This window comes from Poecilia reticulata, linkage group LG16 (assembly GCF_000633615.1).
Source record: "Poecilia reticulata strain Guanapo linkage group LG16, Guppy_female_1.0+MT, whole genome shotgun sequence".
Lineage (NCBI taxonomy): Eukaryota > Metazoa > Chordata > Actinopteri > Cyprinodontiformes > Poeciliidae > Poecilia > Poecilia reticulata.
Window position 1 is genome coordinate 1112480 of NC_024346.1, and position 14075 is coordinate 1126554.

General features: G+C 40.4%; 2 protein-coding genes across 5 annotated transcripts in view; one reads left to right on the forward strand and one right to left on the reverse strand.

The window, feature by feature from the left end:
* Positions 1–5491, reverse strand: part of LOC103477519 (neuroglian-like) — a 9858-nt gene extending 4367 nt beyond the window's left edge. The window contains exons 1-5 of one of the 4 annotated variants that reach the window (XM_008430677.2): positions 5232–5491; positions 5042–5120; positions 4838–4955; positions 1350–1685; positions 243–502 (exon numbers count right to left, since the gene is read on the reverse strand). In XM_008430677.2, the coding sequence (XP_008428899.1) occupies positions 243–502; positions 1350–1685; positions 4838–4895 (654 nt within the window). In that variant the 5' untranslated portion in view covers positions 4896–4955; positions 5042–5120; positions 5232–5491. Of the gene's footprint in view, positions 1–39; positions 503–1349; positions 1686–4837; positions 4956–5041; positions 5121–5231 lie in introns of all 4 variants that reach the window. The other 3 variants (XR_001777455.1, XM_008430676.1, XM_008430678.2) reach the window with 3 other exon arrangements.
* An 881-nt stretch (positions 5492–6372) lies between these two features.
* The window catches only part of psmc4 (proteasome 26S subunit, ATPase 4), a 9669-nt gene continuing 1966 nt past the window's right edge, over positions 6373–14075 (forward strand). Inside the window, exons 1-9 of the mRNA XM_008430679.1 lie at positions 6373–6482; positions 7755–7853; positions 8128–8314; positions 9341–9487; positions 9560–9669; positions 11332–11425; positions 11502–11669; positions 11743–11819; positions 13004–13172. Coding sequence (XP_008428901.1) covers positions 6450–6482; positions 7755–7853; positions 8128–8314; positions 9341–9487; positions 9560–9669; positions 11332–11425; positions 11502–11669; positions 11743–11819; positions 13004–13172 — 1084 coding nt within the window. The 5' untranslated portion in view covers positions 6373–6449. The remainder of the gene's footprint in view (positions 6483–7754; positions 7854–8127; positions 8315–9340; positions 9488–9559; positions 9670–11331; positions 11426–11501; positions 11670–11742; positions 11820–13003; positions 13173–14075) is intronic.

Genomic DNA, 14075 nt, shown 5'->3' on the forward strand with positions numbered 1-14075 from the left:
CTGGAACTGCGGCATGCTGGGAATTTAACTACAGCTCACAGAAATTGTAAAAATGTCCATTTCAGCAGGAATAAAAAAATGCTGACGCTGCATCTTTTCCAGCTGCTGGTTGAAACGTGAAAATGATCCTGGTTACTGCGGCGACGTTGGGTTTTCATTTAAAACAGAAACGTATGACCTGCATGTAGCTTTAATGAATTTATTCTTCTGTTTTTGACGCATTGCAGCTGATATCTACCCGCCTGCTGCGTGTGGAAGCTGCTGCTGGTTATCAGGACGTCCTGCAGCCTCAGCTGGCAGCCATATTGGCCGCTGCCGCTCAGAGCGACGGTGGCAGACAGAGTGATGGTGCCGTTGGCGGCGCGGCGCTCTGGGGGGGCGGAGCTCTGCACGACGCAGCCGTCTCTGCTCAGCGTCAGAGCCAAACCCGGATCCTGCGACACGGTGACCTCACAGCGCAGCAGGGAGTCGTTCTGGCTGGAGAGGTTAAAGGTCATGGCGTCTGAAATGACACATGACGCTTTTAAGACGAACTTCATTTGATTCCTTCTGTTTTCTCTGTGATTCAGGTAAAAAGATGTAAAGGATTTTTTTTAAAAATGTGCTTTAAATCTTAATTCAGGGTGTACAAACTTTTTATCCAAAATGGTTGAGTCAAAATCCCCCAAATTAAAATTGAGCAAATAAAGTCTTCAGATTTAATTTCTTGTTGTAGAAAAGTAATTTTATTCATTCTAGATTCAAAGGGTCGAATTTATTCTGTGTTATTAAAACAGGATTTGATTCATTTTATTTCAAAATGTTTGCTATATTCAGCCGAGTTTAATAAATTAAACAAGTTGATCTGGATAAATATGATTCTACTTATAAGACGCCAACAGTCATTATTATCTGCAACAACTCTTTGAAGAATCTGAATTAATTTAACATTTAACTTCCCTCCTTTGACAAACACATTATTTTTCAAATAAAATTTTTAATTGAATTTGAAAAGCTTGTGTTGTACTTAATGTTTTCCATTGTAAGAAAATCATGTTTGTATTAATTTTACCATGATTAGAAATAAAAAGTTTAAAGACAGTCTTGAGCTGCAGATTGAGTCCCTCAAATATAAGTCCAAGGACCACGTATGGCCCCCGGGCCGCACGTTGTGCACCCCTGCTTTAATTCATTAGCAGATGGTTGAGTTTGGTTTTCTGAGTCTTAAATTCAGGACACCATGAATCTATTTTCTACATTCTCATGTTTCTGTCTGTAATTCGCCCGGCTGCTCGGTCAGCTTCGTTTAAACTCATCATTTCTATAAAATCCTGCTGGAAGCAAACAGGCAGCAGAGGTTGGGACTCTACCGTGGACGATGAGCCTGGTTTTGTTCCCCTTCAGCCTGAAGCTTCCTCTCTTGTTGGTTCTGATGGACAGTTTGCACTCGTACGTCCCGCCGTCGGACCACCGCACCTCCTTCAGCTCGATGGATTTGTTGGAACTGGAGGAGGTTTTGTTCTCGTTAAACGGGAGCTGTTTCCCGTCGACCTCCCAGTACAGGACGGGCTGGTTGAGGAGCTTCTCATGCTGGGAGTCCAGCAGCTGGCAGGGCAGCAGGACGTCCTGGCCCAGCGGGCCGGCGACCACCGCAGGCTGCTGCAGGGAGAACTCGGCCGTGGCAGCTGGAAAACCACCACAGAAAGCTGAGAGACAAGGACGGAGACAGAGCAGCGGTGGTTACAAACCTGTAAAAGACACATCTTTACTCAACTGAAGGCTAACAAAACAGCCACGGATATTAGAGCTCCGGAAATTGTCTGGGAAAGCTAATTTCGGAAAAGCTACCTGTGTTATTTCAAAGTTAGCTAAAATGGTAAGCTAAACATTAGCTCTGCTATTAGCGGTGACCGCAGCTAGAGCTGCTAACTTCCTGTTCAGCTGAAGCAGAAGAGCTCTACTAGGAAACGAGGGCGTAAACATGGTGAGAAATAAACCAGCAGTGGAAATAAACAGGTTTCATCTGTTTCTGGGTCGGTTTGGTTTGAACTGACGTGGATCAAGCATCCTGTGGTGAGCAACACTCATCCTGGGAGCCAGTTTCTAAAGGTCAGAGTTCAGCAGGACCTGACTTTCCCCCAGCAGGCTGGAGAAAACAGAGCAGAAAATGTTTGGAAATTAAACCTGATTGAAGAAAATCAGCAGTGAAGAAGTCTAGAGATTAAATCTTCAGCATAATTTCTGATATTTATGCAGATTATAGTGAATAAAACATTTTCTATGTCTGACCCATTATTTTTAAGTAATATGCAAGTACCCTTTCGGGGTACTTTACACATCTAAATCCAGTTATCCCATCATTTTAAATCCTCTGAGGTTTTTAAAATTGTCAAGATTATGGTTAAATTTAAACTGTTTACAGTTGAATCTCTGAAAATATTCCTGAAATCAGAAAGATTTCAGTTATATAATGTTAGTTTCATTCTAATCTTAGAAAGTTTCGCATCTCTTGGTCTTTATTCCAGGTAATTAGCTCAAATCTGTTTAAATCTTTTAAAAGCTGTAGCTAAACTGTGTGAACTGGAAGCCATTTTGCATGTTTCTCTCTTAGGTGGATTATATTAACGACCTTGTTAACTATTTTTTGATAAATCTGCAATGCATCGCATTCAAACTGCAGAAAGCTGCAGCTCGACTCTTTCCAAGATGGAGAGTTCACATTACTCCAGTCTTCACTTCTCCTCAGGCTGCCAGCTAATGTTAGCCCACGTTAGCCCACGTTAGCCCACGTTAGCCCACGTTAGCCCACGTTAGCCAACGTTAGCCAACGTTAACTCACGTTAGCCAACGTTAACTCACGTTAGCCAACGTTAACTCACGTTAGCTAACGTTAACTCACGTTAGCTAACGTTAACTCACGTTAGCTAACGTTAACTCACGTTAGCTAANAACGTTAACTCACGTTAGCTAACGTTAACTCACGTTAGCTAACGTTAACTCACGTTAGCTAACGTTAACTCACGTTAGCTAATGTTAACTCACGTTAGCTCACATTAGCTAATGTTAGCTGTTCTCTCCCATTATTCTTATGTTGTTTTGATTCCACTGATTATTTTAAAACACATAAAGAATCTAAAACAAACCCAAAGACCAAAGAAACTCATTCAGAAAGTCTGGGCAAGTGGTGAGATGACTTTAACGCGGACATTTTGACTCCTTGGAGGGAAAATATGAACAAACGAGGTCTGCATCAGACTATTGGAGTCAAAAATGAATCCAGGAAGAAAAACTGTGAAAAACAGGAAAGGAAACACGAAGTGGGACGGAGATTTTTTCTGTGGCATTTTTCAATTAACCACAGCTGCATTGTTTAATGGCCGCCTGCCTCAGCTGAGGACTAAATGAAACTCTGGATACATCTGTAGGATTAAAAGACTTAAAAATCACCAATAAAATGCTTTTTCTGCTGTATTTATTTAGTTAGGAGGCATTTTTTGTTGTTTTTTTAATAGTTTTTGAAATTCAAACTTATCGGTAGAATGTAAATAAGTTATTTATGACTGTTATATCTTCCCATAGAGAATAACATGGACAGACAATCCCACTGCATCATCATTCATACATCATCACTTTAATAAGTTTGCTGCTGCTGGAGTTGGACTGCGGTTCAGAGCAGGTCAGACTGGGACTGGCCCGGCGGGCTGGTGGTGCGTTTGGGGCCCGGTGGTTAACGAGCTTTCCGTTCGCCTCGGCGTCACACGACACCTCCTGCATTTTGTGGCACCACTAAAGCCTCAAACTATTCCAAACGTCTTCTCTCCCATAAACACCGTAAACACACGAACAAGCAGAAATCAGACAAACCGTAAAGCTCAGGCTGCCAAGCCCAACTGTGATAATGTTGTTGGTTTCAGACCATTTTCAGTAATAACGTGTTTTTAAAGACATTTTAAATGTTCAAAAATAAGCAAAACAACAGAAACTACAAGTAAAATGAATGTTGAAGTCTCTGAGAGAAACTCCTGCTGCGGTTTTCTCTCTGAAACTCTTAAGTTAAAAACACAAACTTCCTTCTTTTGGTTTAAAACATATTTTAAGTTGTGAAAACTTGAAACAATTTAATGAATCCAGAAAAGCGATGTAGTTTTTTACATTTTTATTGAGTTCTCAGTATTTCAATGTCTAAGGTTTTTCTTGTTTTGTTTTTTTAACTTTTCTTGTGAAAAGCAGGAAAACCAACTTTTGGAGTTGGTGTTGGAAAGTTTTGCATTTATTGAATTAGATTTAAAGGGTTTAGGAATCTCTTAGCATTAACTGTTGGATAAATGAACTGAAAACTAAACACTAGAATAATTTCAGGAATTATTCTGAAATTATTCAGAATAATAATTCTGAATAATTATTATTAAAAAATTAATTAATATTTAATTAATTTTTAAATATTAATTTAAAAATTAATATTTAATTAATTTAAATTAATTAAATATTAATTTAATTAATTATATTTAATATTTTATTAAATATTAATTTAATATTTAATAAATATTAAATTAATATTTATTAAATATTAATTTAATAAATAAATTAATATTAATTTATTAATAAATTAATATTATTCTACATAATATTACTTTATGTAAAATTAATTAATATTAATTTTACATAATTAATATCTTCTCCAAAGATGAAATTGTTGAGTTAAAGTCCAAAACTTGGACATTTCCTGAAGTTTTCTCTTTTTACAGTGCATCAGACAAACAAATGACATTACTCTGCTGACAAACAAGGACGCCTCTTTATTTAAATCTGCTGAAGTGCAGGACGTATGAATTGCTGCTGAGCTGAGGTTTGTTTCTACCTGAGACCATGAAGCAGACATGCAGCAACATCTTCTCTCGGCGGCTGAAACCCTGCATGCTTCCTGCTGCTCCGTCTTCCTGGCAGACCGCTCACTCAGCCGGCTTTTACTTCCAAACCTGTGCAGAGACACGGAGGATTTCAGACGGAGTTTATCAGATGAAACTGAAAATACCTGAAAAAGACCCAAACAGGATGTGGTAACCTTTGCATTCAGCAAAGCCCCTTTCCTCTGTCCAAATTACGCATTTGTGGGCTTCTTCTGTCTGATTTGCACCAAAAGTCTTTTGAAAACAAACAAAAGAAAAACAGATGGGAAGAAAAATAAAGAAAAGTTTCTGCTCCCTGTTTTTTAAAGTCTGAACTTTTAAAAAATGCATCTGGTGATTATTCACCTGCTGAGCTGGTCAGTCGTCCTTCTGTCTGTCAGGATTTCAGCGACGGTCTCCTGAAGTGAGTTCTGCTGAAACCAGAGCTCTCACACATTTACTCTTCCTCTGGACGCCGTTTTCCGTCGCTCCGCCTCAAGGTGACATGTTTCCATGACAACTGACTTATTGCTGATAGTCTGGTAGTTGCTGAGCGCTGCAGAGGTGTAGACCACCACTCGCTCTTCAACAGGATGTTGTTTAACACGTTAACGCCTACCTTCAAAAAATAACATCTAATGACTAAAAACTGGAAAATCCTCACATTAACAAGTTTAGTCATGAAGAGCAACAGTCGTGTTAAATTATGTTTAGTCGGAAATGACTCAAAATATGATATTTAGGTTTTGCTCTGTACAATAAAACATGCTGTTGTACAAACATACAGCATGTTTTATATGTTTACATGTAGCTACATGTGCTGCAGCCCACATCATAATACAACCTCCACCATGTTTTACTGAAGTTGTTAATTTAGTTTGGAGAAACAGAAACTCTCTACAGACTTCGATCAAACTTTGTGTATAGATTTCTAAAAAAAAAAAAAAAAACCTCCAACCTTTATTGTAGTCAAGATGAAATCAAGATATTTCTGATTATTTTTGGATTTATTAGCTTCGTATTTTCTGTATAATCTTCATCTCTCCTGCATTTTAGGCAGAAAAAGTTATTTCTGCAAACTACCTTCGTGTTGTCTCCAGTCACATAGCTTTTCCACACAACGAATAGTTTTTTTAGTGTCTCTTTATTTCTCCAAATACATTTTCCCTTCAGTATTGTTATTAATTAACCAAAGATGAGACTAAAATAGACTCAATAGTTTGTAAATGCTCGGTTTTGCCTTGAGATGGCTCTTCTTCTGGACATAGACAAGTGAATCATAAAAAGTCATTTAAAATAACATAATGTAAGTTAATCATATTAATTTACATTATGTTTATATTTTATATTTATATTGATATTTTATATTTAAACATATATTAAATATGTTTATATTTTTATTTTGTTGATATTTAATACATCTAATCTAGTTTAAAATGCTCCTCAAACGTCCAGGTGCTTATTTTCCACCAGTTAGTGACGCTAGTTGCCCGGAAATACTCAGAGCGGAGGGAAAGAACTCCATTACCCATAAACCCTGATGATGACGCATTACGTCAACGCGTCAAACTAGAGAATTTTAACATGGAGGACTGCGTTGTTGTAGAAAAGAGCCCGGTAAGATCTGTTTTTGGCCTTTGTTATACTGTTTACTTTTAATAACATATTTTATTGAAGCAACTTGTTTTGGAGTTTCTTCTTCAGATTCAGTTTAAGGTCCATTTTTTTTGTTTTTTAGCTCTTTAAAGAAGCTTAATCGGAAAACCTGCCAATTCATTCTCCGCTCGGTGCGGCAGCTGTTAGCCTTAGCATCCCGCCTGGAGAGAACTAAAAGTCATTTATCTTACGGTTGTGACGAACTTTTATCTAAAACAGGATTACGTATTTGTGTTAATATTTTACGGATGTTCGTTGTTGTATTTCTGCTCGGAAGCCCTGCTGTTTGGGTGCTACGGCTTATCATGTTGAGCTGCTAAAGCTAGCTGACTGCTAACCACGTAAATGATGAAAATCTGTCTGGAAATCATAAGTAAGCCGTAAAATTTGTCTATGAAATAATTGTGTAGCCTTTTTTTATTGACCAACAGGCGCATCATAAATAAATGTTAAAAATAAGAACATTTTATTCAGAAGTAAACAAAAATGAAACAGCATTTTGATAAGTTCATCTTAAAATGTCTTATTTCTGTCTTTTGCATCATTTAATAGTTTTACCAAAGGATGATTTTTGCAATCTCTTTACTTCTGTACATAAATTAGATCATTTTTTTATTAACCGTTTTAATATAACGGTTGATTGTTTTTAGACTAAAAACGTTTCGCTACTTTTTCTTTTACAAAAAAAAAATATTTACATAAAAATGCTTAGTCATCAGCTTTTCATTATTTCACTCTGTATTTCCTAATACTTCTTATTAAACTACTAAATGTTTCTAGACGTGTTTGTAGAACATATTCATATTTAAACTATATGAAACGCTTCAAGTTAATTAAATAAAACTTTAGTCTGACTCGTTGTTTTGCATAAATCTGCAGCAACATTAAGGAGCCAGTTTAATTGACGATGATTTGATGAATTTACAGATTAGATAACCGACATTTGATGAGATTCTGACTCTACAAATATATAAAACCCAAAGAAGAAAGTTGGATCTCAACATTTAGAATTATACTTTAATCAATTTCTTACTGTTTAACAAAATGTCAGCAATAAAACTAAAAATATTTAAAATGAGGTCAAATTAGACAAATCTACATTATATTAAATCATTTAAATTGAGTTTTTACTTATTAGTGTGTGTGTGTGTGTGTGTGTGTGTGTGTGTGTGTGTGTGTGTGTGTGTGTGTGTGTGTGTGTGTGTGTGTGTGTGTGTGTGTGGACCCTGACAGGAGGAGCTTCCCTCCGTCCTGAGCTCCAGGCCCCACACCGGTTTGTCCTTCCTGGCTCCAGAGCCGGAGGACCTGGAGGATCTCTACACCAGATATAAGGTCTCCTGCTTCTCTGTCTGTCCTCTCACATCTGCTGAGCGATGAATAAATCGTCTCTGAGACAAATATTAGTTATAAAAAGATGTTTGCAATAAAGCAAAGGTTTAAAAATCAGCCTGACGGGTAATGATGGTGACCCCACTGCTGCCAACTCAGCGACTTTCAGCGACTAGAATCAGCGGTGCACCGCTCTTTTTTTCCTTTTTTTTTGACCTGGACCCCAGGAAGAGTAGCCAAATAAACAAATGGTGTGTGTGTGTGTGTGTGTGTGCAGAAGCTGCAGCAGGAGCTGGAGTTCCTGGAGGTGCAGGAGGAGTACATTAAGGATGAGCAGAAGAACCTGAAGAAGGAGTTCCTGCACGCCCAGGAGGAGGTGAAGAGGATCCAGAGCATCCCTCTGGTCATCGGCCAGTTCCTGGAGGCCGTGGACCAGAACACGGCCATCGTTGGCTCCACCACAGGTAGCCGGGTCCGGACCGCACCGCTGTGATGTTCCTCCAGCTTAGCATGAGATCAGCCGGCTGCATACGGCCGAGCGACACGAGACGCGTCTCTTGGCCCCACATCGCTGTTCAACAGTAACTTTTCTGCTTTTCGGTCATTTCTTGCTAAATGCAGTTGTTGTTTTCAAAGACTCAAATCCTGAGATAAAACAAAATCCTAACTCTTTTTTTCAATCAAACCCAAAAGAATCTGGCTGTGAAATTGTCCAAAACCCTTTGAAAGTTTTGGCTCTATTATGACACACACTTCCCTGTTTCTGCAATAAATCATCTTATTAGTTTAACTAAAATGTTAAATTTTTAAATTGTATGCTGCAAACTTTCAGAATTTGTAGTAAAGAAAAAAAGTTGCACTTTCTACTGGCCAAAGATTTTGAGAAAGTTTAGAAAATCCTGTTTCAAATTAAACACATTTTTTATTTATTTTTACTTACAATTTTTTTTCTTTACTTTTCTGTTTGTTTTTACATTTTTCTTGAAAAATCCTGGTTTATTTTTCTTATCAAAATAATTTTATTAGTTTATTTAAAGATGTTCTCTTATTCATTCATTTAAAAAAGTCATTTTTTTAAATTAAAAAAATTATTTAAAAAAAATTGTTTTAAAAATCATTCTTCAGTGCAGCCCCTGGCCTGCAGGGGGCGCCAAAGTCGTCTTGTTACTTAACTGCATCAGAGAATCAGAACGTTGTTGACATTCAGTTCCTGTTTTTCCCCTTCAAGCTCAAATGTTCTTCAGTTTATGTTTCTAGAAATGTTGAATCTGCTGAATTGGAAACTTTAAACTCTTTATGGATTAAATGACTGAAGTCAAAAACAACATTTTATCTGAATGGATTCAGCTGCTTCTAGTTTTCCTGAAATAAAACCGAGTTGCTGAATATTAAGCTGTGGGTGGTTTATATGTGTTGAATTTGTGTTTTAAAAGTTTTATGTAAGAGTTTATATTTTAATTATTAAGCGTTCGGCTCTGTGCTGCCTTCAGGGTCCAACTATTATGTCCGCATCCTGAGCACCATCGACCGAGAGCTGCTGAAGCCCAACGCCTCGGTGGCTCTGCACAAGCACAGCAACGCGCTGGTGGACGTTCTTCCTCCAGAGGCCGACAGCAGCATCATGATGCTGACGTCAGGTACGCTGCAGACCGGACCGGTTCGGACCGGGCCGGGCCGGACCTTAGACTAGGTGTGCTTTGCGCCCACAGACCAGAAGCCGGACGTGATGTACGCAGACATCGGGGGCATGGACATCCAGAAGCAGGAGGTCCGGGAGGCCGTGGAGCTGCCGCTGACTCACTTTGAGCTCTACAAGCAGGTCAGCGTCCGGTTCCCACTAAACCAGGGTGTCAAATTTAAGCCTCTTATAAACTTTACGGCGGTTTGCTGCTGCTTGTTTCTACTGTTTGGTCGTGAATCTGCTGTTTTTGTCAGTTTCTTTATTATTTGTTTCCCACTGTCTGTTAATTGCTCTGACTGAACAGATTGAATGTTTTTCCACGTTTGACCTGCTTGTGAAGCTGCTGCTCTATTTAATTGACTTCAATACCTTTACGTCTGTTTAAGAAAAGGACTTTAAAATCAGTTCAGCCGCTTTTCTGTGTCAGATCGGTCCATTTTAAACCGGTACTGGGAGTGAAAACGGCACTCAGAGGGTGATGTTTGTCAGCTTCATGCTCCTTCATCTTCTGACTGATGATCTGTGGAAACGCTTCAGATTATGTGACGGATTCGATGCTCCTGCTGCTGGTCGGCTCGACTCTGCGGCTGAAGTTTATCAGATCTTAAATACTCGAACCACTTCCACACACCAAATGAATCTCTCCTCTCATCAGCGTCTGCTTTCCCTTCGCTTGTGGAAGTTTGTTCAGTAACATTTGTGTTATGGCCATCATGAGGACTCTCTTTGTAGCTAAAACTGACACCTGGCTTAGCTTAGCCTAGCTTAGCCTAGCTTAGCCTTGCCTAGCCTAGCTTAGCCTTGCCTTGCCTTGCCTTGCCTTGCCTTGCCTAGCTTAGCCTTGCCTTGCCTTGCCTAGCCTTGCCTAGCCTAGCCTAGCTTTGCCTTGCCTAGCTTAGCCTTGCCTAGCTTAGCCTTGCCTTGCCTTGCCTAGCTTAGCCTTGCCTAGCTTAGCCTTGCCTTGCCTAGCTTAGCTTAGCCTTGCCTAGCTTAGCCTAGCCTAGCCTAGCCTAGCCTAGCCTAGCCAGTTTCCAGTATTAAAATGTTCATTAGAATTTGAAGTTTATTGATCTTTGAGATTAATAAACTTTTAGTTTCCAGTAAAATTTGTCAAAATAACCCATTTTCTTCTGGGACATAAATTGTCCCAGAGTTAATGCGATAAACAATAATAATGTTGTTTTGAGAACATTTTCAACTAATGGTGGAATAATAATAATAATAATGCAAGAACACAGTTTTAAATTGAAATAAACTGATTTGAAATAAACTGGCCTCATGCTATTGCAATGATTTATATTTTTGTCAGTCTGATGATGTAATTTTTATTGATTGATAATTTGATTAGTTGAGTCGACTTTTTACCAAATGTTTAATTGTACTTGAATAAAATATGTTGAAGTACTGCTATTCTTACTTAGGTCAATGTTTGGGTACTCTGCCCACTCAGCTCCTTCAGACTAGCCAGCAGCAATTAGCAAACGCCTGCCGAGCTTATGATAGGAGCTGCTGCAAACATTAAAGGGTTAATAGAGGAGCCATGTTGGATGACTGAATGGAGGCGGAGCTTCTTAAAGAGACAGGCCCAATTTTAAGGCATTAAATCAGGAAGTCAAATTTATTAAGTCATATTTTTATACCAAATGAAGGTAACAGTTAACTTTGCTATAAAATGACACTGTGTGTCTGGAAAATGTAATACTGGCCCTTTAAATTCTCATAAACACAGAAAGCAGCAGTTTGGATTTTTACTTCAACCAGGAAATGTTGAACTAGATCAAAGTTTCTTTATCTGCTCAGATCGGCATCGACCCCCCCAGAGGCGTCCTGATGTACGGCCCCCCCGGCTGCGGGAAGACCATGCTGGCCAAGGCCGTGGCCCACCACACCACAGGTCAGGCCGCCACCGCCGTGCTTCCGCCGGAGGCCGGCTGGCCGCATGTCTGACGTTACTTCCTGTTCTCCTGCAGCGGCGTTCATCCGCGTGGTGGGGTCGGAGTTCGTCCAGAAGTACCTGGGCGAGGGGCCGCGGATGGTGCGGGACGTCTTCCGGCTGGCCAAGGAGAACGCGCCGGCCATCATCTTCATCGACGAGATCGACGCCATCGCCACGAAGCGCTTCGACGCTCAGACCGGAGGTGAGGCCCTTTCTGTCCGGGTTGGCGGCTGAAAGCGGCCAGCGGCGGCGGCTGACTCTCTGTCTCCCTGCAGCTGACAGGGAGGTGCAGCGGATCCTGCTGGAGCTGCTCAACCAGATGGACGGCTTCGACCAGAACGTCAACGTCAAGGTGAGTCCGGCTGCGGCTCACCTGCAGCGGCGCCGCCGTCCGTCCGTCAGCTGACCAGGGGAGGCATCGTCCGGCCAGCCCAGACTCTGGACTCTAAATTAGGAACTAAAATCAAATTAGAACTTTAATATTCAAAATTAGGATTTAAAAATCAAAACTGTGACGTTTACATGTGAATTTATGACTGAAGATCAAAAAGGAAAAATAATGATAAAAAAACTTTAAAGCTTTAAATTCTAATGTCAAATTATAACTTTAAAATATTAAATTATGACTAAAATGTGAAATTAACTTGAAATTGACTTTCAAAACTCGTATTTATGACTTAATCATCTAAACTGACTTTAAAATTAGAAATGATTACTAAAATTTGTGGTTGAAATTGTGACTAGAACTTAAGCTTGACTTTAAAACGTGTAATTATGACTTCCTGTTGGACCTTCTGGGCTTCCGTAGAAACCAGGGAACATGGAGGATCTGCTGAAGCAGCAGCTCAAAACGCCAAATCCAGCTGTTAATTTACGAAGGAAAACCGAGAACGAAAAGTTTTAAACTTATTTCTGTTGTTTTCTGTTGGATTAAAAGCTTCTAAGAATCTGCAAACTCACTGCGTTGAAACAAAATCAGCCTCTAAACGTCCGTCTTCTCATCTAGTTATGAAGCATTAAAAGCTTCATGTTTTATCTCTTTGTTGCTCAAACCGAACCTTTCATCTCAGTGAATGATCGCTGGCGTCATCGCAGCTCATCTCGCCTGAAAAGACCTGCAGCGTCTCGCAGCAGGACGACGGCCGATTCTCTCGCAGTCGGAGTGAAAAGATCAGGAAATGATGTCATTAAGCTGCATTTAAAACAAGACGCTGCTGTGAGTTAAAGCCGTTTCTTTAGAGGTGAAAGCTGCCCGCCTCTGTTCACAGCTCAGAGAACCAGGGAGCTGGGGCCTGATCAGCAGTAGAAGAAGAAAGTCCTGCCTTCTTAAAGGGGCAGTGTCACGTAAAATCAGGGGACTCCATCAGTTCTTAAAGAGACAGGGCCCAATTTCAAGGCGTTAAATTTTACTTCCTGATTTGAGTCACGTTATAACTCACTTCACGTTTGTCCATTTTTTAAAATAGAAAGTTAGTTTTCTTTAAAAGTCTGTGAACCTGGAAGCCTTTTCACCGTCGGTGTGTCCGCCCCCCTCAGGTCATCATGGCCACCAACAGAGCCGACACCCTGGACCCGGCGCTGCTCCGACCGGGCCGTCTGGACCGGAAGATCGAGTTCCCGCTGCCGGACCGCCGGCAGAAACGCCTCATCTTCTCCACCATCACCAGCAAGATGAACCTCTCAGAGGAGGTGGACCTAGAGGACTGTATCCTTCTGATTCATCGTCTCACTTCCTGTCAGGAAGCTACTTCCTGGTTAAGTCTAAGCCTGCCAGGACTTATTATATTCTTAACACTTTGGGTTTTCAGCAGCATGAAAACATGTCAGCAATGACATAAAAGTAGAAACGGTTCATAGAAACGTTTGGGTCACATTTTAAAGTCACGGTGCTTTTAGTTCTTCCTTTTCTAAATCATCCAGTTCAGGTTTGATCAGGTTGAACTGTGAGGCTCCCCTCTGACTGCTGGTCCGATCGCTGCGCTAGAGCAGCTCGTTTCGGTTCCGTCTCTTTAAATGCAGCTGAAGCTCTTCCAGGTCGTCCAGCTCCGCCCCGTTCTGCCATTTTTGTAATTTCATAGCAGATCATGTAGCAGCGCAGAAACCTCTTTTATGAAAAACTGTAACGAAATAGTTTAAAAATCTTAATGTGGAAATGAGAAAACTGAACGAATTGAAACTTAAGACCCAAACAGGATATAAAGAAATGTCCACATCAGCAGGAGAGACGAGATTCACTTTTTCTTCTCTCCGAGACTCAAATGATAAAATGTATTTAAGGGCAAAAACAGTGGATTTGGCATCATGTGTCTTTTTTTTTAATGCAGATTTACTGAATAATAACCTCGTTTTAAAAATCAGACCTGTAAGAGTTCAAGACTCTGAACAACCGGAAAGGTTTTCCTCTGGCAACTGATGTCAGACTGTTGGAGCAGGAACAGACCTGGGGAAGCTTTCCTGCTGCGGAGGGTCAGTGAACGCAGCGTGAGGTGAAGCTGTACGCAGCGTGGTGCGACGCTGAACTCAGCGTGGTGCGACGCTGAACTCAGCGTGGTGCGACGCTGAACGCGGCGTGGTGCGACGCTGAACGCGGCGTGGTGCGACGCTGAAC